The 25,176-nt window shown below is 36.2% G+C and overlaps 1 protein-coding gene across 5 annotated transcripts in view; it reads left to right on the plus strand.

The window, feature by feature from the left end:
• Positions 1-25,176, plus strand: part of LRCH1 (leucine rich repeats and calponin homology domain containing 1) — a 132,401-nt gene that overhangs the window by 53,829 nt on the left and 53,396 nt on the right. For all 5 annotated transcript variants that reach the window (XR_012833305.1, XR_012833302.1, XR_012833303.1 and 2 more), the window contains exons 2-7: positions 10,682-10,826; positions 12,277-12,403; positions 16,956-17,061; positions 17,553-17,689; positions 18,867-18,994; positions 20,938-21,022. Coding sequence is in view for 1 of the 5 variants with exons in the window: in XM_075741831.1 (XP_075597946.1) it covers positions 10,682-10,826; positions 12,277-12,403; positions 16,956-17,061; positions 17,553-17,689; positions 18,867-18,994; positions 20,938-21,022 (728 nt within the window). In the remaining 4 variants the exon portion in view is untranslated. The remainder of the gene's footprint in view (positions 1-10,681; positions 10,827-12,276; positions 12,404-16,955; positions 17,062-17,552; positions 17,690-18,866; positions 18,995-20,937; positions 21,023-25,176) is intronic.

Genomic DNA, 25,176 nt, shown 5'->3' on the forward strand with positions numbered 1-25,176 from the left:
CAAACCCAGCTCCTCCCTTGACTGACAGCAACATTACTGGGTGAGATACCTGTTTTGGTTTTGTTTTCTGCAAAGAAGGCAAGGTTCTTTGATTGGGAAAGAAAGAAAAATGAGAAGGATGAGAAACATTGCCTTAAAAAAGAGCCATGGGAACATAGGAAAGAGATCTTGGTGCAAAATTTACAGGTCTGTAGTTCTAGTGGTTCTAGCTAGGTGGTTTTTAGTTTGATGGGGGTTTTTTTTGTTTTTTTTAAGCACAGAGACAGCACATACCGTGCTTGTTTTGCTTTCAGTTCAAGGGAGTCTTTCTATTTTTTTTTCCTCCTTTATCTGGGAACAGCCATCTGATTTTTGGTTATTTATTACAATATAATTTGTTTATTCCAGGATTTTCTTTCTTGGTACCTCAGTTTCTGGTAATGTTTTCACAGTTTCCTGTTTTGTTTAGAAGTCTGAAGTATTTCTTAGCCATTTATTTCAAATTTAATAATAATTTCAAATAATTCTTTTCACATTTCTCCTGTGTAATAGCCATATAATTAGTTCATTGTTTAAGGATGTGCTCAATAGTGTAAGTCAGCTTTTATGGTACAAAACAGATTTGTGTTGATAAACTGTTACAATTATGTTGTGCTGACTTAAAGAACCATTGTGGGAGACATACCTGAATAATGTAGATAAGGTAGATTATCCCTGGCATCTGTGGGAGATGGGCAGACAGAAAGGGAAGTGATTAGATGAGTAATACGCTGCTTTCCATGTCACTGTAAATTAGCATCAGGTAGCTTTTTCATGTCTTTGCCCACATGCCTTTGATATACTCAAAGATCAAATAACTTCTTCATTTCCCTGTTCATAGCAAATTTTCTTACTGAATGTGAAATAGTTCATGTATAAAAATGAATTAAAAATAAATCTAGTATTTTAGTCTGTCAGATGTGAAAAATAATCATCTTCAGAGTGCAGGCAAGTGAGCTACTTCATAGAAACTGTTTTATGTGCTACTTCTATCAGATGGTAAATGTGAGGTCAGTTCTCTTCAAGCAGGTCACTGAGGCAGATAATGCATAGCATAAATAGTGTCCTCTCTTCATAGCCTAAGGAATAATAATAGCCATTAAAATAGATAATGAAGTGAAAAAACAAACCTTGACATTGCATTCAGCTTATTCCTTCTAGTAGTGTTCTCTCTGGGCTGGAAAAGATTGTAGACCACTAGATTACATCCTGCTGGTTTTGAGTGCATCTTGTGGAATTTCCTTCTGGCAGTGGAAGGTGTTGGTTCCCAAAGTAGACAGCTTTAAGAAAGGAGATGTCTGTGGCTGAAACAAGAGATTCATAATACAAGACACTAGAGTATGTGCAGGGATCCACCACTGTCTTTGGGATAGAATTTAATTCGTGTTTTTGTTTCACATCTTTCCCTGTTCTCCAGTAGGTGGAAGTAATGACTGAAATGAAGTGTGCCTGTGTGTTTATATACACATTTACACAGTTTACACCTTTTTGAGCTTTTGTTTTGAATTTGGTGAAAGCTGTTGTCACTATTGTTTCAGAAAAGAATTTCATAATCCAAGCGTTAGTCCTGTGAGAGGTCTGTAATATACCTGGAAGTCCTCTTACAGTCCACGGTTTACCTGAACAGTTTGTTAGAGTTGGGCAAACATTTCTTCTTACTGCTACTGTGTCTGAGAAAACACCTGAAATATTTAAGTCCTGCTGAGGCTCACTGGTACAATACTAGAATGATACAATCCATTGATCCTTCTTAGGGTTGGTTGTATATTAAGGAGTGTGAAAATTAATGGTTTGTATCCTCCCTCGTGTGCGGAAGGCGTGGGAGAAGGAGGAATGCTTCATGGCCCATGAACTGCCTTTCATACCACATGTTATTAAAGGTCATTCTGTTGATGGAAGGTGTTTGTTGTATGGTTTTTTTTTTTTCGTCTCATGATACAAGTGTTTGTGTGCCTGCATTAGGTTTACGTGGCAAGATTTTGGTAACAGAGGGCTGGCAGGGGTGGCTTCTGTGAGAAGACACCAGGAGCTGCCCCCATTGTCAGAGCCAGTTCCACCTGGCTTCAAGATGGACCCACTGCTGGCCAAAACATCAGCAATGCTGATCATGTCTCTCTGATAATATAGTTAAGTAAAGGTGAAAAATGCTTTCTCACATGGTAATTGTGTGAGAAAGGAGTGAGAAAAACATTTAAGTCCTGCAGACACCGGGGTAAGTGAGGAAGGAGAGGGAGGGGGTGTTCCAGGTGCTGGAGCACAGATTCCCTTGCAACCCATGGAGAAGACCATGGTGAAGCAGGTTGTCCCCCTGCAGCCCATGGAGGACCCCATGCTGCAGCAGGTGGACATGCACTGAAGGAAGCTGCAGCCCATGGAGAGCCCAGGCTACGGACCAGGCTCCTGGTAGGAACTGTGGCCTGTGGAGAGGAGCCCACGCCGGAGCAGGTTTGCTGGCAGGACTTGTGACCCCACGCGGGATGCGCTGGAACAGTCTGTTCCTGAAGGACTGCACCATGTGGAGAGGACCTTGCCAGAGCTGTTCTTGAAGAACTGCAGCCCATGGGAAGGACCCATGTTGGAGAAGTTCATGAAGGACAGTAACCCATGGGAGGGAGCCATGCTGGAGCGAGGGACGAGTGTGAAGAGGAAGGAGTGGCAGAGTTGAAGTGTTTATGGACTGAGCACAACTCCTATTCCCTGTACCCTGGTGCCACTGGGGCAGGCAGGGGCCAGGGGAGGAAATAGGAGAGTCATGAGTGAAGTTGAGCCTGGGAAAAGGGGGATGGGGGGAAGGTGGTTTTAGTTTTCTTATTATTTGTCGCTATCCTATTCTGTTATTAATTAGCAATAAATTCATTTCCCCAAGTCAAGTCTGTGTTGCCTGTGACAGTAATTGGTGAGTAATCTCCCTGTCCTTACCTTGACCCATGAGCTTTTTCATTGTGTTTTCTCCTCCTGTCCTGCTGAGGAGGGGGAATGATACAGCAGCCGGGTGGGTACCTGGTGGCTAGCCAGGATCAATCCACCACAGTCCTAAATGTGTTCATACCTACATGGAGATCTGCAGGAAGAAACCAGTTCTTTTACAGTATGTTTTTAGGGAGTCTCGTGCACTTAGACACCAGGTTCATCTTCAGTATGTAAACAGAACTCCCTCAGGAATCATTTTTTCTGCCAATCTTAACCCCGAACAGTTGTCCTAAAGAGGAAGAAATAGAAGATGGAGAAATGTAAATGGTTTTTTTTGCCACCTAAAGGCAGATGCAATAATGACACAGGTTGCTGTGTTAACCCTCTCGTTATTCTTCCAGGCATGTGGTACTGTTTTGAGCGTGTTTCTTGCAGAGAAATTTCCTTTGTCTCTTCAGAACTGGAGCGTGCCACGGAGCTAATCATGAGAATATGCTTCAATTTACTGAGTTATTGCTACCCTTTTGCTCCCTCCTTCCCGCACCCTTGTTTCACACAGGGGAAGCAGAAGACCCTGAAGGAAAGTTTGCTCAAACTTTTGGTGTCTGGGAGAGGTAACTTACACTGTTCCGTTGCTTCAGGCTAGTTAGTGCACTACCCGAGATGAAATGTAGGATGCATGTTTCTTACACTTGGCTGTGCTTTATGAAGTTACAGGGCGCTGTGGAAAAGCAAGCTATGTATTCCATAAGAGTGGTAGATGAAATAGAGTAGAATGGTAGATGCGGGTTGTTGGGGAGGAATATGGTTGTCAACAGGGTCTTTGTCAAATGTGTCTTCTAACTTATAATGTCACTTTTGTCTGAAATAGGCCAAATGTTGCTATAACTACAGAGAATTCAAGGATATTTCAGATTCTTACATCATCTGAGGGAAGGTCAGGGAAAAACCCATGTGACTATTTCAGAATAGACTTTTTTTTTGTAAGGGCTTGACCTCAGTAGAAATCAGTTTATATATTTGTTTCCTGCGAAACTGTGGTTGCGAGTGAGTATCCTCATTTGTCGAATTTTGAAAACTGTGGTGGACAACAAGTTCACAGGAGTGCCAGGGGAGGGTTGTAAGGTGTGCCTTCCTATTTCTGTCCTTCCTATACGCTGTGGATGGACTCTAAAAGAAGGAAGGAGCTGAGAAACACCGTTACAGGGCCAAGTCTGTGAGATCAGGACCCCCTCTAGTGGTGACACCTCTGCCAGACTTCTGTACAAGATGCTTTCTCAGAGCGTTTGTTTCCTTCAATCATGATTTTTTTTTCTCCCTCTAAAACCCCCATTTAAGTACCCTCTGATAACTGTGGTGAATATGAATGATTACTATTACAGTTGTTACTTTGACAAGTAATAAATTGAGTTTATTCTGACCATCAGTGACTTTGAACAGTGTTGTGTTGTATATCACTAGTGCTAGCTGAAATTTGCTACACCTATAGCGTAATCTTAATTTGTCTGTGGCTTTGAGGTAGAAATTTTCAATGTTAATTCTTAAATTAACAGTGGGAGACAGCTGGAAAAGAAAAATATGCTGACAGTGCTCCAAAAAGTAGTGCTTAGGAACTGTGTGTGAAACAGCAGAGTCGCTTCATGATCTGTTCAGAATAAATTTTTTTGCCATGTCTCTACATTTTTATGTCCAGTTGCCTAGGATAGATGCACTTTCTTCATGTTTTGAGTCAGCAGTCGTATATCTAGACTCAGTGGTGTTAATCAGGGTCTAAATGTTATATGTTATTGCATCAGTAATGATGGCTTTCTCAGGAATCGCACTGGAGCTACTTAATCTGTTACAAGTTGTAGTTTCAGAATGGAAAACCTTGAGTCCATGTACTACTATATTTTTTTTCTTATATGGAAGCAGAATGGGTTTTACTGTATTGGGCATTCTTTGTCTTCTGTTATTTGTTTTTCTGTCTGCTAAATAACTTAAATAGAAATGTTTCTTGGTGAAGAAATGCCATGCATTCTTTGTGGCAGAATTGTCATGAACAAACCAGAATGCATTAGACACCAGAGTCAGCGGAGGTCTTTGCTGCCTCCTTTTTCGTCGTGTAGCACCACTGTCTGTAGAAGTTGCTGACTACAGCAAAAGCTGGCTGTGCATCCAGGACATTATTCATTGATCCTTACTGGCAGAGTGAGATGGCAAGGAGTTGAGACAAGGTATGCTGCTATACTAGATAGTGACAAGTTGTAGGGCACGTCTTAAAAGTATATAGCATTTTATAGTTGCATCACAGTGCTTTCATGACTAATACGCAGCATTTGTCTGTGGGATGATGCATTTTCCTACCATTTAGGGGGAAAAGCTAGAATGAAGCAATTGCTTCATTAGAGAGCATTGACATCTGATTCTGATAGGCACAATTACAGTGATAATAGATCACTTGCCTTCTTTGCCAAGGCAAGTATGGGTGGGATGCAGTGTTCCTCAAGGTATGAAGTGCATTTAAGTGGATATTTCAAAAGTTGTCTGAGATACAGCGCCATCAGTTTGTGGCTTCAGTCATCAATGAAGATATAGGTAGCTATTATGGAAATACAGGCTTCCTAAAAGCCTAATAAAAATAGAGTTTACTTATAAAAGGTGAAGCTCCATACAGTTGTATCATGTCATATACAGATTCTTTTTTCCCAGCATTCTTACATGCTGAATTTTCCCATAAATTAGGGTTGAACTTACTATTGTTCCAGGCTCTTACAGCAATTTGCTTGAATTTTGTCAAATCCAATTCAGACATCTCATTTGAATACCTTGAATGGTATCTTAGTACAAATGCAAATACATTCTTCAAAATAATTCCTGTCTTTTATTCAGTAAGTGCTGAAGAGTACAAAAATAGGAACTTGGTGGGCTGGAGTTAAGGTTGTTTGGGTGACTTTTTTACTTTGCAATTTCTTGATTTCTAAAATTCCATATCAAATACAGATATTTCTTCTGTTTCAGATCCTTGTCTCTCTGTCTCTCAAAAATTTCTTGCTAAGTGGTGGATAGATGCTTATTTGCGTAATTCCAACTTTTGTCTATTGTAGAATTGTGTGTTAGAAGTATAAATTTATGGCGAATTCTTCTATAATCTGAAAATTTAAAATCACTGCTTTTTGGTAATACTGCTTTCATTAAAATTCTTGGTTAAGATTTCTGAAGTAGAAATACATATGCATATTTATTTAATGAATTGCTGTTCTAACTTAAAGGCTTAAATTGTTTAGCTCTCCCGTGAATAGTCTGCAATTTTTATTTAGTAATGTATTAATAACTGGTATTTCATAATGTATTCTTAACTGAAAGGTAGGAAAATTGGAGCACTTTGGTAACTTTACTGAAAGAAATGTAACTATGTGACTTCTAGTATTATTCTGGTCATTTTGACAATGATATTTTGGTTTCTGCAGTGGCCGTATTTTATACCATGTGTATGTGTATACTGTCAGTTGGTTATCTGCCCGTAAAGCCTGAAGTCAGAAAGGTCCCAGTCAGCGGTGGTACTTCGTTGTGGTAGGCGTATTCAGAGGTACAGGGGTTGAAAAGTTTTGCTCTGAGGATGGGGTTAGTTATCACTGGTGTGATGGCAGCGTTGACCCTGACCGTGCAGTGTGCCAGTCACCAAACAAGGCCTGAACTCTTCTCTTAATCTCTTATTTACAGTCTGAACTTTTTGCTTGTTATTGTTCACTCCCAGCTGAGGAAGTGCTTATTTTGTGTAGTTCCTGTCTAGCTTCCAACATAGTAAGAGTTCTCATACAAAAGCCGTGTCATTGCGCCAGAATTGTGCTGACTCTTTTAAAAGATCAAGATACCATCTAATATTTTTCTAAACTGGTTTGCTTATTTTTTTCTGTTCTGTTACTTTATTTTGGAGTTTTAACAGACTTGGTTTTGGCAGGAAAGGATGAAGTGAAGCCAGATGTAGTTTAAAAATGTCTTAATGTCACAAATAATGAATGAATAGTGTATTTTATTTAAAACAAAAAGCCCGCTCCAGCATATGGCCTCCCCCCTGTATTTGTTTGTATTTGGAAGTTGCAAGAAATAGTCACCTCAGGTGAAACCTACCTATTCTGTCTTGGCAACCATGACATGTACTTCTGCCACCATAGATTTATTAATTTGTTAGATTTCCTTTGTGTTAGTATAGCAAATTAATCAAAATTCCTTAGACACCAGCAAATTCCATCCCTCTGTTCATTTCCATTTCTGTAGCAAAAGCTAGTCTGTACAGGAACTTCATTATTTTTAATTACCCTCAAGCATTATTCTTCAAATTAATGAAGGGGGATGTGTAGCTTAGTGATTTGGGAACTGCAGAGTTAAAAAACTACACTAAAAAAGTAAAGATTTGCCAACTAATTATTTCTGTATTTTAAAAATATTTTCAGGAGTTGTTTAAAATTTTAGTTTCTGTATTGTTCTTTTTCCCCTAAATAACCCAAGAAAGCCTTTGCAAAATATTTTTCTGAAAGTTTATGAATTGTGACAGAAACAACATACATGCATACTGGTTTTTTTTCAGTATGTTCAGAAACTTCTGTAGCTTTGTTAAGGCTTAACCCTTGTATTTTATTCTAGAACTTAAGTATCAAACTAAACCTGAAATATATACAGACTAATTATGTGATGCAGTAATTTGAGGCAAAAGTACCTGTGCATAAAATGTTAAAATAATTATGTAAATTTCAGAGGTTTCTGTACATGTTTACATATGCTTTTAAGGTACAGTATAAAATTGTTAGGCTATTTTCATTTCTGAAGACGTGGGCTTTTCTGTGTGGAATTTTCAGAGACAGCTGAAAGCTGCTAGGCTTTCTTCACAGCTGCATCATGTTCAGAGGCTCACATTCATTCTAGGATTGAATAAAAACAGTATATTTTTTCTTTTGCTTCCATTTGATCAGGGAAATCTGTTTTTTTGACAAAAATTATTGCCACTAGTTAAAAAATGTGACAGGCATTCTGTATGTGAGATTCCATTCTAGTACTCAGTTTCTCAAAGACATTCAGATTTGGTATTAATGATGCCTCTTGTCAGTAAATTATGGTAGCAAACCTGCTTTTTCTATTAAGTTATGTTACGATGGTATTAAACTAAATGTATAGTTTTTATTTCTCTGCCTTATACTGTGAATAGAATTGGGGTTTTATTATTTAGGAAGCAACAATAGATACAAGTGTTGAAATGATCTTAATCTTAAACTGTGATAACTAGACAATAACAATTGACTTCCATGGTTCTAAGTTAATTCTTGAATTCCGTTGTTGTGTACATAGCGTGTCCTAGAATCCACGGTCCTGAGGATGACAGAAGGGAATTTGTCTGTTATCTGCAGGCTTTTTGTTTTGTCCTTCAGATTAACAGTTAAAGCCCTTGAGAACAAAACATAGTAATAAAATAAAATAAATTTTAAAAAGCATTTTATAGTCATAGTAATGTCTGTTATAGGAGCAGGGTCAGTCTAATTGCTGTTCCACTTTTTTGAGGTACTAGAATTTTTCAAGGGTAAGTCAAATGTTGTGGCAAGTCCCTTTTATTTGATGTGAAGGTAAATGAGAACAGGCATGAAGATGAAGTTTAGTTGGTAGGCTGCAGTTTTCGTAGCTTGAGAAGAAGTAACCGCGTTCAGTTTTTGATCTGTGTATCACTTGAGAAGGATTGGATGAAGGGTGAGAGGTCACTCTCCGTGTACCATCCAGTGCCATGCAGGTTGTCTTCAGCTTAGGCCTAAAGATCAGTCTTCTGGATCTTGCTGCTCCTTCCCCTTTAAAAGAGGAACCCAGAGCAGTATCTACGTGGTGATGTCACTGCAGAAATCGTGGTTTATATAAGGGAAGGCTTTCTTTGAAATCGGATGGTAAAGTATGAAGATCCCCTGCATGATTCAAAAAGTTGTGGCAGTCCTCTGTGAATATCTGATAATAAACATGCTAGAAAGGCAGCAGGAGAGGGAACCAGTGGTAATTTTTTTGGAATACCATGTTAGTAAACAAGTACTCTCATGACAGATAGAAAGCAGTAGAGGATTAAAGCACTAAAACAGGAACATTGAAGAGCTTTCTTCCCCTTTGAAACAGTAATAACATTAACTCAAATAGGGAATGCTTTAGTTTGATGGCAGAAGTGACAGAAAGGAGAAGCTGAGGTAATGCTGCATCTAACTGCCATCAAAGAGACAGCAGAGCAGTTCAAGTACTGCTGTTGTATAGTAACTTAGAAGTGAATAATTTTGGTTGACTTGCTCAATTCAACCATACTGCCATTTGGGTCCGCAGGGCTGCTCTCAGTTCCTACACTCGTGGCCCATTGCTGTTATCTTGGTAGAGGATGGAATAGTGAAACCAACTTTTTGGCAGGAGCAATGAAGTGAAGCAAAGTGGAAGCTGACAAGGGGAATAGAGCGCGCTGAATTTCAGCTTGCATTGCAGGAGATGGGAACAAAAATAAAAATGATAAAACCTTCCTACTGACAATAGCTTTGAACTCAAGCTGTGTCTCTACACAGCAAACTGACAAGTCTGGAACTGGAAAGAAAGTTAAAAAGATCTTAAGTCTTCTGCCTGTTTGTTCACAAAACCAAAAAAATTACTTTATGGCCCTAAAGAGAGGAGTCAGATCATTGGTGCTCTGGAAATGTGTCTGCTGTACTTTGGCTGCTTTTCCTTTTATGTAGTTTAAGCTTTGAAGGATTGGGGAGGAGGCTTAAAATAGCAGCAGTAGAGAGGTGAGGAGATCATAAAGTTCCATTTCTCCTTGTATCTTTCCCATCAGACATCTCACTTTTTACCCAGGTACATTCCTGTTCCTTCCATTTAAAACAAGTGACTGTTCTTCCATCTGGTAGTACTGTTAGGTGGCATTTGTGCAGTTTCTGATGATAGATGTTTGTTCTGCAACACTGTTTAAACATTTCTTTGAACCCAGTTAATGCTGTTGAACTCTGGCAAGCATGATTATTTTATGTCTTGAGCTCACATCAGTATTATGGCACCTCATTTTTGTTACTGTGGTAGTTAAGGAAGAAAGCTCAGTAACATTTCTTCCTACTGTTTTTTCCTTTGTGCTGGTGTGCTTAAAATGAGAAAGAATGAACAACTGGTTAAAAATCAGAAGCTTTTGTTCTGTGGATACAAGCACTCACTTGGGGGATTTCAAATCTGTCATTGTTGTCTTGTATGTACTTATACCATATATCAAATCCGTTCCTGAAGGTCTTCAGTATTTTTTTTATAGCTAACATTCTTTTGTAGTGGGTTAAGATCTATGAAATACAGGTCAGTTTAAATAATCATTTTTTTTTTAAGAAATTAAAGATACAATCCTTGTTATTTATTTTCTCTAAACACTATCATTATTTGCAGATGTCTAGCTGTGTATCAGTTAGATCTTTGGGTATATTATATGAGCTTTGGAACCTAGACTTGATTCTGTTTGCAACTATTTCCCCAGCATATTGAGTCCTGCAAATAATTACTTTTTATTAGACTGAATAAATTTTAATTGAATCTTTGCTCTTTTATACGCAGTTTGTTCCATTTCAAGATTGTAAATGTTAGCACTAGTTTTATTTTGCATAATAAAAACATTATCTTAATTTGCTGTCTCACTGTATGATTACATTTATTCATTTATTTTAATAAGGAAGTGTGGCTTTTCAAAGTATATCTTTCTGACGATTCAAAAAATGTACCTTTTTTCTCTTCTCAGATTTATCCAAGAATAGATTAACTGAGGTTCCTACAGAGTTGTGCCATTTTGTGTCACTGGAAACACTAAATCTGTACCACAATTGTATTAAAATGATACCAGATGCCATAGTGAACTTGCAAATGCTAACTTACTTAAATTTGAGGTAAGTTTAACTTTTTCACATTTTCTGTTTATTTGCAAATGTGTAAAGCTTTTTTTTGGTCTGCATTTTATGTGTTTCTGGAACAACTGACTACATTTTTCATTTTATTGGAAGCAGTAGTGCAAAACCTCATTGCCTGTAGATACAGCTCTATATGAAGGCATTGTAAAAGCCAGAATGACAAACTAATTAGCCTGTGTAACAGAGATATGATGATAGCTTGCATTGTAAAACATTTTGAGACTGTTGTTCGGAGCGTGAATGTGCATCTTTATATGCAGTTTTTTAGCAGACCACTGGATTGGCCATTGAGGAAGAAATGTTTTGAGACTTGTGGAATTTTGATTTTTGTTTCCATTTGTTTCAATTCGATGTTGCAACTCTTACTGAAATTACACAGGGCAATTTTTGCCACCTGTTTTCAGAGTTCAGATATGCATATTTGCTCTCTCGAACATCTCTTAACATTTATGCAGAAGGTAACTAAAATAGTTCTTACTGGGGTGCCACTTTAAGTTGCTGTTCATTGTTTTCCTACAGGTTAATACCCATAAAAAGTAAAAAGTTCTACTTTAAGAAAACCTTCAAATATTCTAGGAAAGACAGTAATTAATCTGTTATTCCGTTGAGCTTAAAGTTTCTTCTGGGAATTGATCCACAAATCACAAGAAATTAATATTTTTAATCATTTGGACATCACAAAGGGTCATGGCATTTGTCATCTTTAAGTTCTAGCTTCTTGAGTAATTGTTACTAGAATGAGAACCTAAATATTTTGAAAGTTTCCACCAAATTTTGCCTTTCCTTGCAAGTACTCTTCACGAAAATCTTCTGCTCACTTCCCCCCCCCCCCCCAGAAATATGCTATGAAGAATAGAATGGCACATGTCAGTCACTTCAAACAATTGTTTTATCAATTTTAGGAAAAAAGTAAGATACAGAGATAAAATGGCTCAATATAAGTCTTGGGAAGAAATGAACCATTGATGGTTAAGGACATTTTTGCTGTATTTACCTGGATTAATACCATAAAATCATAGAACAACAAGTACCAAATAATCTTCAACTATAAATGTGCTATAAAGTAGTTGAGAAAATAACCATTTTATTTGTCATTTATTTATTTGTCTTTCAGTTGGAACAAAAGACATTCACTATACTGCCACATAAAACCATAAATACTTGTCTCAGTTGACTTTCCTGTGTTCATTTGGAAGGGAAATAGCTGGTTTAAGAGTGGTAAATTCCACAATACTGTTTAGTCAGTAATGCAGATATTTTTGATGTGCAAGTGTTCTCTGACTGCCATTCAAAAAATTTAGATTTTGTCTACATAAAATCTAACCCATCAAAATGACGCAATTTTACAACTCTCAGACTTTATGTGAGTGTGCGGTAAAATGTCACTGGTGTTTTTACTGGTTGGGTTTTTTTTGTTGTTTTATTGCAGTCGAAATCAGCTTTCTTCTTTACCAGCTTGCCTGTGTGGTCTTCCTCTAAAAGTCTTAATTGCAAGTAACAATAAGCTAGGTTCCCTTCCGGAGGAGATAGGTCAGCTAAAACAGTTAATGGAACTGGTATGTTACTGATCTCCTTTTATTTTTTTATTTTGACTTTGTTTGTACTTAACTAGAAACAGTAAAATTCACTTTGCAAATATATTTGAATAAATGCCTAATAGTAGAATGCAGGTTAAAAAAATAACTTTTGAATTTCTCGTGTTTTGGGTAGTAACACAGTACTAGTTTCCTTTATGTTCTTCAGGACCCTTCTAAACACCACCTCTGCTCTTGGTTCATTCAAAACTCATCTTCTAAGTTTATCACCCTTACCGGTTTTTCTCCCCGCCCTGCACTGGCTCCCTGTTTTGCTCTCTCAAGTTCATAGTTCTGGCATCAGGCACTGCAAAGCTGCATCCCCCTCTGTAGCACCCTCCCCTTCTGCTTCCTTTCTCTCTGTTACTGCTATCTGCTTACCACAGTGCGTTGCTCTAGAGATACTGGTCTTATCAATCTATTTTAATTTTATTTCACTGTTTTTGTCATGCAACCTTCCTTTCCTGGAACACCCATCTAAGCAGGTTTACAAAATGATTATATGCCTCTTGTTTTCAAAGCTGTCCACACGACTGCTGTTTCTGCAAGCAGTAAATCATCTATAATATATTGTCTATGTTGTCTTTTTTTTAAAGTTTGTCTCTGGAAAATGTTTATAAAAGGATGCTTCCCTTTCTTTCCCTTTCTCTTCCTCTTTTGTATATTGTAGGCTGAGACTCTCAATTCTCTATGGCATATGTGTTATGTCTTCTGGTTATTTCTGTTCACCTTGACCTCTTAAGATATAAATTGACAATATATGAGTTGCATCATTTAGCTGGAAATTACTAAACTGTGATGTATTGGGAAAAGCAAATAGTGGTAGGATTGAGAGCCAGGATCTTTATTGGCATATATAATATAATGCAGTTTAGATAATAAGGTGATCATTGTTCTAAAATGAGTAAATAGAAAAAAAAAAAAAAGATTAAGTCATACTGCAGTTGTTGCACAAAACATTGAGCTGGATGAGAGCAATGCCAGCCTGAATAGCATGTGGCCTCCGAGCAACACCATCACCCAGCCCTCTGGCAGGGCATGCTGTTGTTTTGGTATGTACGCAGTGCTGGTGCTGAGCTGGCCCAGGGCATCGATCCTGAGAGGTGACAGATGCCACCTGGTTGTGTACAGTTCTTGTATTACTAGGACTTTGCCAAGCACCCTCAGGTTCCCAAAGTGTTTCATGAGCTGCATGCAGTAGAATCTGTGTCTACATAGCAAATGCATTTTTTTATCATTCATTTTTTGAAAGAAATTTTACCTCTATAGCCACTCTAGAATGATGTAAGTGTAGTTTGATGCAAATTAGGTCAGACCTTTCCAACTAACTCTGCCCTTTTTTCCCCCTCTCTCTTCCAAAATATGGTAGGCAGTTCTTTTTCTATTGCATGTATATATTTATAGAAATTTCATACTTCTTGTATAAAATGACTTAGATGTTACATGCAGTAAATTTTCAGGTATTCTTTTAAATTTTAGGGTTCTGGATTATATAGATCTAACATCAAAATAACAGAGAAATTATCCTCCCCATAGGATGTATTATAATTATTTGCAAAATTTGGTTGCGAAACTTCATTTTATTTGCAGCTGTGTAACTCTATCATACTTCTACTGTCAGCCAGGAGGATGAGTGCAAAACTGGTGTAAAGATAATCTGAAACTCACTTTCCATCAAAGAAAAGCAATTGGGCAGAAATTGCTCAGTAATTGTACCCAAAACTATCAGATATACAGTAAATTCTGTTCTCCTTCCTATCAGGCAGTATAGCACTTCTGCCTTCTTCAGGGAACAGCTTTCTCCATCTCTGGAACGCTCCTGTCTCATGTTGGAAGCCTTTAAATCTCTGCACAGGGATTTAGGTCCTTCACCTCATTCATCTAATCTGGGCCAGCAGCCCTGACCAAGCGGGAGCTCCCACCTTCTGTTACCTAGAAGTATTCATGTGCTCGTGCACCATGTAACATATGACTTGTATGTCATTCTCTGACAGAATCCATGTGCTTATTAGGAATAACAGCTCAGTCAGGAGTCCCAGGTTTTAAAATGGATGGAAGGAGGAAGTTTACCTCAATTTGGATGGTTTGGATAAACTCCTGTGTATCAATAAATTTGCTAATGTGGAGCCAGAGTACCATATTTGTTTTTCTGTTTGTTATGCTGAATTTTATTGGTTTAAGACTATTTAAACTGTACCATTAAAAAAAAGTTGATGATTTTTGTTTGTTTATTTTCATGCCATTGAGCTTCATGCCACAGAAATTAATGTTAAATTTAAATACTACCTTCTGTTTCTCTAATCTTGAGAAACTGTCTGTGTTGTCATGGCAGGACAAAATAGAGTTAATGCAAGAAGTCTGACCTTCAGCAAACACTTGTCCCTGGAACTTGAGTAGGTGTTTGGGCTTCACTTCAGTTGTCTGCGGAAGTCCATAAAACAAAGTTTCAAACTGCTGATTGTTTAGTTCCTTTAAAAATTTATATGCCTGAAAACCATAGACATTTGACTTTGATTGTATTGCTTCCATTACTGCCAAAGTAATAGGAAAGATAAACACAGTCTCTGTCACATACACACTCATGAAGTCTAACAATAGTCAAGAGCATAAGTATAGCTAGAAATAATGTTATAGGTCTTTGTTTTCCACAGCTAGTCAAACACAGTAATAAAAAAAGTTAGATTGCAGTGTTTAGTAGGATAAAGGATACTACTGTCTCTAGAGATCTTGTGAATGCTGACGTGCTGTCACAACAGATCAGTCTTACTGAGGATGTTTTTGAAAGGTTGCAAGTGGACTTTGTTTTTGAGGCTACACACTGCCAGGCTCCCCCCACACACGCACATTTCCTCTAAAATACTCTCTTTCCCTGATTTGTTCTGATGTGTGTGCACGCTTGGTCTAGAGTTTCTCTGACACAAGGTGACTCTCAATTTAAATTCCATGTTCTAAAAATTGAGTATCCAATTATGAAGTTGTTTAAAGTCTGTAAATCAAAAATAGGACAGTAAAGCTTTAAAAATAAACGATTTGGGAACAGTGCAATTAACTATACTTTATGGCAACTTGAGCAAATGATGCACTCATTAACTGGGATTTTTAATTTCCTTATCTAAAAGCTAAAATGATTTCCTGACTCTGTTTTGAAAAGGGAAGGAAGCTTTGGCAGCAGTGAGATTCTGTTATGAGAAGAAACTTGTCTGAATACAGAGAGCAGCATTGCCAGATCACACTTTGCTTTTACTGTCATTTTTTGTTAACTAGTTTTTAGACTTGATGATAGTGTTAATGTAACACTTTTGACTAGTATTACGGTAACAGTCTTCAAAGAGATGCCTTAGAAAACTGACTGAATTTTAGGAATTTTGTAGTCTAAGAGCTCCCAGATACTGTATAAATCCATTGTTTGAAACTGAAGAGAGTAGGAGTGAATGTCCTAAAAGTATTCCTTTGGATCTTCAGGAAAATTCTGCACTTAGCTTTCATAACGATGAAGCACTGTTTCCTTTTTTTAATGCAGAAATGGAAGCATAATTGGAATGTTACTCAAATTTACAGGTTACCTGGGATATAAGCAGAGGTTTCAATTCCTTCTGATTTTGCATTGAGTATAGACGGTTTGGCAGTAAAAATGACAGCTGGTATCTGAAAACTGTCCTGTTTGAGACTGACTTAATCCAAGAAGTTGATCTTTAGTACACATTCGTAGCAGTTTCATGTTAGTAATAGTGTTAAAGTATAATGTTTATTACAGTAATACTACCATATACTTTCCCTATACTACCATATACTACCCTATACTTTCAACTCCACTTTACAGCAGTTTTAGGAATGCTGAAATGAGAATAGATTCCAATTTCATCCAGATTTTAAAACCAGTTGAATTAACCATCAAAATCAGACTTGCTTAGAACCAGTCTAGACTCTTAAGGAGTACCTTTTACAACAGTGTGTTGAATATCTATAAGATACTAAGCAAGACCTGTCTGTATTATGTCCTCTTATTTGATGTGATAATCGAACATATGCCTTTCCTGAGCACATCATTACAGAATGCTATTGCTGTTTTATCTTTTTTCTTTTCTTTTTCTTTTCTTTTTACTCTTGCCTAAATATTCCCTCTAGAAGAACAGGAACCTTTTTAAAAAAAAATGAGATCCACAAACTAGCAGTTTTACACTTCATTCAAACCATTTGGTTATATAATCATGTTACTGGGTTCTTCATATGAACAAAAGTTAAGAATAAAAAGGTAGAACATCTTAAGGAAGTAGGTTTGAATGTTTCTGTAGAAACAAAATTAACTTTCAAAATCAACTTATTCTCCAAATAAGTATTTTCTCTGGCTTTTAGTAATGTGTAAACATTTTCTCATGTATCTAGTTTTGCACTGTGAAGACAGAAATTAGATGGTTCCATGTTTTCAGTTTAATAAAATGTTACAATAGTAATAGCAAATTATCTGCAATTTCACATCTGTGTTATTTAATATTTAAGAGACAAAAGTTCATTATTTCTATTACTTTTGCTGTAGGATGTCAGCTGTAATGAAATCACAGCATTGCCACAGCAGATAGGCCAGCTAAAATCTTTAAAAGAACTAAATGTCAGAAGAAATTACCTCGAAGTTTTACCCCAAGGTAAAAAAAAATTAAATAATTCCTAATACCTTTATGATAGCTCTTTTTATTAGCATTTTGAAAGTATTTTTTTATCATATAAGTAAATATGATTAAAAAGTAGTAATTACCTTGTGTTCAAATTTATTTCATTTGAGCTTGCAGAATATAATATTTGGCACTCACTAAAGTGCGAGGGTTTTTTAATGAATTATCTTTATGATTCTATGCATCTTTTAAGTCACAGAAACACTTTCTGTGAATGCAGTATGGGAACATCAGAAGAGTTTCAGGGAAAAAAAAAAAGTATTTATTTTAAAATTTATTGTCACTTGTAGAACAATAACACTTTGTTCATTTGCCAGTATAGAATGGAGTAAATATTGATAGTATTCCTGCCTGAGTTTGTATTTTTTCTGAGTGCAAAAGAAAGTTTATTCAGAAATACGTTATTATTTTATGGCAAAAATAAATACAGATATAACACCTTCTCTCTTTTTTGTTACTTTTAGAACTAGTACAGCTTCCCTTGGTAAAGTTCGACTTTTCCTGCAATAAAGTGCTTGTGATTCCAATTTGTTTTAGAAAGATGGTGCAGTTACAAGTATTACTGCTTGAGAATAATCCTTTGCAGTCCCCACCAGCACAAGTAAGTAACATCAATAATTTAAATTGTGCCATAATATTGGGTGGATGATAAAAATTTATAGGTTATAGTCACCTTTGCAATTGCAGCTTTCTGAACATCAGTTATCACAGACATTAGTTGTTGATATATAAATAAGACAGTATGAGTCTAGAAGTTTTCCATTCTATTAGCTGCCTGTTTATTTTTGTCATTCCTATCTGCCATGAAACTTAATGTTGAAATATGTATGTAATTTTGAAAAAGAGAATTGAGAAACTTCCTGGATAAATCTTCTCTGTTAATAAAAACCCAGCTCTAGAAGTTTTTACAGTGATTTACTATTAACTTAAATATGCAGACGGTTTACAATGTAATCCATGTGAAGTTTATTTTACTTTATAGTGTAAGTTTATAGATTGTGATACACAAAGAAGTCAAACTCCTGGTCTGAACTGTAGGCCATGTGGAGAAATTATGATAAGGAATGGAACCTGTGCTTGCTGCTTGAGGACAACTTCACGGTTGTTGACTTACTGGACAGTAGGTTCAAACTACATCTCTGAAAGCTACAATTGTTGTAGACCAACAGCTGTTGAAATACTTGAGAGATTTTATTACATTGGAGAAATGCTTTTCTTAACCCACGGTGATGCTGTTACTACACTCAGAAAATACAGAGCAAGTTTCAGCAAGCACTTGAGCTAGAAATGTGCAGTTAAAGAAAAATAATTCTAGAATGCAAAAATGCAAGTGACATGCATCATGAAGATCCTTGGACACTAGTAAAAATAATGTGACTAAGAGTATAAAGGTGATTAATTAAATGTCATTATTGACTAATTTTGGAAAATAATTATTCAATTTATGGTTAGTAATAGGCCATATGATATATTTTATCATAATGCTTTTTGAATGAAAAGCTCATTTCGTTTTTTTTAGGTAGAATACATTATTTTCTTGTTTTCTGGCTTAACTCTCTGAGATTATTTATACTAGTACACACAAATAATTGATTGGATAACGGAAGCAGTTCTTAGTAATTTATTTTTTTTTAAATGAATAAAACCCATTTTCCTTTACATGATACCTGTTGTGATGATATGAGTTGGTTTTCAGGGAGTTTTACACTAAGTGACATTGGGAATAAATTATTACTTTCATTCTAGTTATAAATGTAACTTTTTTTCTTGTCTAACAGATTTGTACAAAGGGTAAGGTGCATATATTCAAATATCTGACTGTACAAGCCTGTCAAATTAAAACAGCAGACTCGCTGTATCTTAATGCCATAGAACAACAGCATTTGCCACAACCCGTGGAGGAGAGGTATGTATGAAAATCTCACTTAGTTTTTTCATGGAACACTTATGAACAAAGTTAAATAAATATGTTTATATATTTAGCTTCCAGAGTTTAGTTTGTTTAGATGGTATTTAGAGGGTACTTTTTTGAACAGAGATTTGTTTTACTTTAATATATTTTATTCTAATGAAATCCCTATAAGAGTTTAGAACAGAATATTTTTAACAATCTGTTCTGATTAAAGTTAGCAGCACATTAGGAAAGAGCTTAGAAGTGAACCTTAGTTTAAATCTAACCTCTTACTAGTAGACTACAGGAATATATTGAAAATAATTGAAATGGTGATATCATTAGGTGTTGGAACTTTCTTGTAAATCTAGTAACACATTAATTAAGTTATAATTTCTTGCATTGTTTTATGATTTATATGTTTTATACATTAGAGTTGCACAGCTGTTTTAAGCTTTTTTATTCATCCAGAGGCTTATCCATCGAACAAAGAGAATGGCATGATTGCTGAGACCCTTTTAAAGTAAAATGTGCTAATTTTTTAGTAAAATGAAAGACAGAATCTCTAATATCCTACATCAAACATCTAGGAAATGTCATATGGTGGTTTAAGGACAGGAACTAGATACAAAGCAGGTCCCTTTTCTGAGAATCTCCATAGCTAATTGGAAATCAGTCTTTAGCCAGCTCTTTCTTTGCTAACATGGGAAATGTAGTGTAACCAATCAGAGAAAGTATGATAATGCCTTAATTTTTGAGAGAATAACAAAGTGTTGATGTAAATAAAAATAGAGATGTTGCTGCTAACACCCTGGGGAAAAAAAAAAAAAAGAAAAAAAAAAGAACTGTTACGGAATCTCCCTGTCAGATAAGGTTTCAAGCAAATTGTTTTCCTCCATGTATGTTTGGAGACACCTTGGTGGATTTCTATCAGGTAAATGCCAAAGGTGGGAAGAATCCAGAATGAAGATTAAGTTTTCCATTTGGGAAACACCTGCTGGATTTCTGTTTTGTTCTTTTAGTCTACAAGATAATTGACAGGAATATCATGTCCTGTATGATATTTTGGTCACATACAGTTTAGGGTAAGGTTAAGTACAGAGTAGGTACCGGTCGGTAACAAACAGTCTAATGCTCTGTCACATAATAATTACCAGGTTTTTGTTTTAGAGAATAACTTCTCTCTTCTAAAGGAAAACATAACCTGGTTAGAATTTCCATAAGCAGTTTCTACACAAAATCCTTAGTGTTTACTGGTAAAAGATAATTTAAGATTAGGATTCATGTGAAGACTGATAAAATTATTTTTTAAATTGCTGTGTCAATCTGAATTCAGGATTACAGCTTTCAGGATTGCAAGTGAGAGGATAATAAAGCATATTAAAAAAAAAAGTAGGTGATGAGTGTATCGCATCTAATAGTGTACTTTAAAATGAGTAGAGGTCATACTAGGTAATGAAACCAGAAGAGAGCAGTTGCCATTATTAAAGTCATGTTTAAGAAAACCTAAATTTCAAAGTCTATTTTAAAGCACTAAAAGGAGGTTTCTGTGTTAATAATTACTTCAAGCCGCAGGGACGTATCAGTTCATTTTTAATGCATCAGTGGTTATAATTAAATCAGTTGGTTCCAGTTTGACTTCAGCTAGTTTAGTTGCTTCTCCCATGGCTAAATGACTTCAGTCAGACTCCTGTGCTACTTAGCTAGTAACTATTTTTACCTAATGTATAGACAAAAGCAAGCTTTATAGCAGATTGCTTCTGTTGTTTTCATTAATCCTTAGGCTAACCAGCCATTCTATCTGATCTGTTTTGCTCTCAACCAGACTGCAGATGTGTAGTTTGTAACCCATACTAAGCTATTGTTAAGACTAGTTGGAATTTTGCTTTAAGTGAAAACAAGACAGAATTCTAACTGCGTGCTGTGATAGCTTTCTGTTGATTTTTGTTCACATCTAGCATTGATGACATCTACCCAAGTAAAAAAGACTCAGATTCAGGTGTTGGTAGTGATAATGGCGATAAACGTTTGTCAGCAACAGAGGTAAGTTGCCTGAATTTTGTGTCCCAGCTCCCCTTCTCTCTGCAACCATATTTTGACTATATCTTAAGTTGGGTAACAATCTCTACACTTTTTTAGCCATAAAAACTGTGCAACAACATCTTTCACATGAGCTGCTTGCTAAGATATGGCTAAAACAAAGATAAAAGGAGACTGGGATTTGTTGTTTTTTTTTGTGTGTCCGTATGCTTTCTGGAGAAGGGCAGTGAGATACTTGCTTACAAATGGTCGACCACCTACCAACAGTGAAAAGTAACTACAGTTTTCAGGCAGTTTACATAATCTAGAGAATAAGGACCAAACCAGAGTCCACATCTGCCATTTACAATGAAGTAAATGTCCTAACAGGTTACACACCTGGCTGCTTCTCATGTGTTTTCTATCTGACTGATGACTCTTTCCTCTTGGGAATTAACAGGAGTTCACTGTACCCAGTTCCGGTATGTTCTGTGGTGTCATGGTTATGGCAGTTTGCAATAGCGTAGAAAACTCAGCAACTTTGCAGATCTTAATGCATTTACATTCTCTGGCAGTTTAGGCAGGGCTGGAAATAAGCCTTCAGAATTTTTTCTGAACTACGTTGGCAAAGACGAAGGATGGCTTTGTGAGACTAGTGCTGTTCCTAAGCAGTTATAGCTGACTTCCCTAGACCTTTTTTCTGAGGCACTGCTCAGCTGAACAGGGCACTAAATCTAGTTGGAGTTGAACTGAATAAATCATAGAATGGTTTTGGTTGGAAGGGACCTCAAAGATCATCTAGTTCCAACCCCCCTGCCATGGACAGGGACACCCTCCACTAGACCAGGGTGCCCAAAGCCCCATCCAACCTGGCCATGAACACTTCCAGGGAGGGGGGAAGATAATGATAAATGAGTAAATAATTGGCAATATAATTCAGCGATGATCTTTCTGAATTGTACAAATAATGGGATTTGTGGTCTGACCTAATGGGAAATGTTTGGGTCACAATAAAAGAATGCGCTTCTTACTGCTTACACTGATTCTTTAGTGTTTATGACCTCCTTTGAGCAAAAGAGATTCTGTTGCTTCTGGAACAAATGTATGAAGAATCAAACTTAGGTACTGAATTTGTAGTTACTAAAAAGCAAATTGAAAATTAATCCACTTACGCACTGATCGGTCTTTTTGAATACAGAAGCACTTAAAAAAATTAACCCCACACACAAAACCCCACAAGGATTTCCAAGTATTTGGACAAGTTTCTTGTTAGGTAAAAATGAAGCAGATTTACTATAATTTCTAGCCAGACTTCTAATGGTTTTCCTCTGGTAGTAAGAGCATGCAGTCCATTCAGAGATGCTTACAAACTGTTTTGCCATTCTTACACTTCCTGAAGCTGAGTTTGCTTGTTAAAGAAACTGTTATTCCAGAATTTCCTCTTTAGCTATAAATAACACATTTTGAAAACAGATCATCTTTCCTGTAATCAAAATGTAGCAATTGGAATTCTGAAAAAAAAATTTGTTTTAAAGAGAACCAACAGTGAGCCAATATATTTTTATTAGCACAAAGGTTTTTGATATGAGAACTATTTACTTATTCCATCACTGCCTGACTACTGCTCTACTATTAAGGAGAAAATAGATGCTGAGATCAGTAATCCCAAAAGTATTCGGTAGTAAATTCACCACTCAATTTCCTTCTGAGGCGACCTTTAATACCTGTGTTACACATGAGAATTGTGCAAGAAATCAGCATGTAGCAAAAACAGATTCACGTACATTGTTAATTACAATCAGAAATCTACATACCAAACATTAAATAAACAGTCATCAGTCATAACATGATCATTTAAAACACATTTTTGGAGGGTTTTTATAAATACATCAGATAAAAACAAACTACAGTTTAATCTGAAGGCTAGTGGCTGTGGAGTTTCAGATTTTTTACAGAAAATACTACAAGGTAGTTTTGCATTAGTGTAACTTAAAAATGTTAACTTGAATGAATCACTTGTTTGAATACTAATGTATTTTGAAGGAAGCTTGTTAATTGCCTTTGGACCCATACACGTAGCAGAGAGTATTTGATTAAATGAACAGTTAATGTATTTGTCTAGCTTGTTAGTAGGGTCATTACAGGATCAATTCTGTAGTCATCTATAGCTATAGTCATCTTGTGCATTTCAAGTGAAAGCTATCTTGCAGTACTGCTGTAAAACTGATCGTGGCAACTTGAAGGCAAATTCTGCTTTAAGGTAGTATACTCACGTACATCATCTTTTAGGAACAGTGTAGCATTTTGATTCATTTTCCACCTCCCTTTGGCCTTATTTTCCCTTAGTTAAAATTCATTAGAACAAGAGGGTACTTGTTAAGATCCAGAGGGTGTCCTTGTTTTATTACCCCGTAAGAGTGATGCATTAGCAAGAACGTATATGAAGATTCTTTCAAAATACATCATCTGAATTCAGTATTGAAATATTGTTAGGTATTTTTGATTCTTACATGTCTATTGTCTTCTGTTGCTAGCTGAATAAAAATAAAACTGTGGACGAAGGAAGTGAAATATAGTATTTCACCTATGAAGGAGCAATACTTTTGTATTATTGAAAGCTGCTTTGGATAGTTTCTATTTCATAGTATACTGGCAGGAAACACCTGGAAAATCAATTGCAAAATTCTGTAGGCCCTGGAAGTGAGACATAGTCTGTTAAAGGAATGATTTTCTGTTTCCGAAGCGAATGGCCCATGGCTTTTTTTTTTTTTACAACAACACTCAAAAATATTTTCCTAAAAGCTGTGTGTGTTACTCTGCTGAGAAAAAAAATCTTCCCTGTTTTAATATTCAGAACTTGTAATAATGCATATAAGAACATTTTACTGTAATATCTTCAAATGATAGTTGCAAAATTAACAAACATGAATCTTTGAACTAGAATAACTAAATTTAGTGTTTAAATGTCACATAAGATACAACCTGAAAGAAAAAGAAGGAACTTCACTGTAACCTTGGTTGTCTGAATGAGTTTATATTGTGCGTGTCTTTTTTTTTTTAATGCTGCTGGATTGTCATTGTTTCAGTTCTAAAAGAACTAGTGAATTTTGTGCTTAGACTGCTTGGACTGTGGTTTGTTTATTTTCTGTTTGAGATACTAATTAGTTTCAGTTTAAAATAAAATTTATTTTGAAATTTTAAATGTATTTTAAAAATTGACAAATAGGAACAGTACTGCAGTGTTAGTTCACGTCATTATAAAGCTTCATCATTTTGATAAGGCTTTACCAGTTGCCTGAATATCCTTTTGAATTTTTTGTCTTTCAGCAGAAGAATACAGCCAGTGAATTCCTAGAGTTAATAACATAGGTTTATTCATAAAGGAGCACCTTTATGGTGGTCCGCATTTACAGAATGTTTTAAGTCCAGGGTATTCTTGGCAAATAGGAATAACCACATGTATCTTTTGATACGATTTTTTAAGAGGAGAGCGGATTTGTTCCATTCCTTATCATAAGCCTTAGCTTCAGGATTTTTAAAAAAAATATTTTCTGCATGGAATTTGAATATCTATAAGTAGCAAGAATGGCATAATTCTACTGGAAGCTAGTCACTATGGAATTGAATAACTGGTTATATGTAATAATCTCCTATTCCATTTTAGATGAGGTGTTACAATGGACTGAACTGATAAACAGGGAAAGGGAGCAAACTACTATATATGTATTATAGCAGTTATAATTACAGAATACATGTATGCAATATGTATGCACAGAGAAGGAAGTCACAGAAACACAGAGCATCTAAAGAATGAGCTACACCAGTGAGTTTGTTGGGAAATAGATTTGCAAAGCTCTGAGAGACTATTTTAGTGGTAAGCTCTCTATCTCAGGAGAGCAAGAATAAAAATTTGGCTACTGGAAACTGCATCTTTCATAAAAACATAGAACCATTTAGATTGGAAAAGACCTTTAAGATCATTGAGTCCAACCATTAACCTAGCACTGCCAACAACACCACTAAACCGTGTCCCTAAGCACCACATCTACACATCTCCTAAATACTTCCAGGGATGGTGACTCAACCACTTCCCTGGGCAGCCTCTTCCAATGATTGACAACCCTTTTGGTGAAGAAATTTTTCCTAATATCCAATCTAAACCTCCCCTGGCACAACTG

This window comes from Balearica regulorum, chromosome 1 (genome assembly GCF_011004875.1).
Source record: "Balearica regulorum gibbericeps isolate bBalReg1 chromosome 1, bBalReg1.pri, whole genome shotgun sequence".
NCBI lineage: Eukaryota > Metazoa > Chordata > Aves > Gruiformes > Gruidae > Balearica > Balearica regulorum.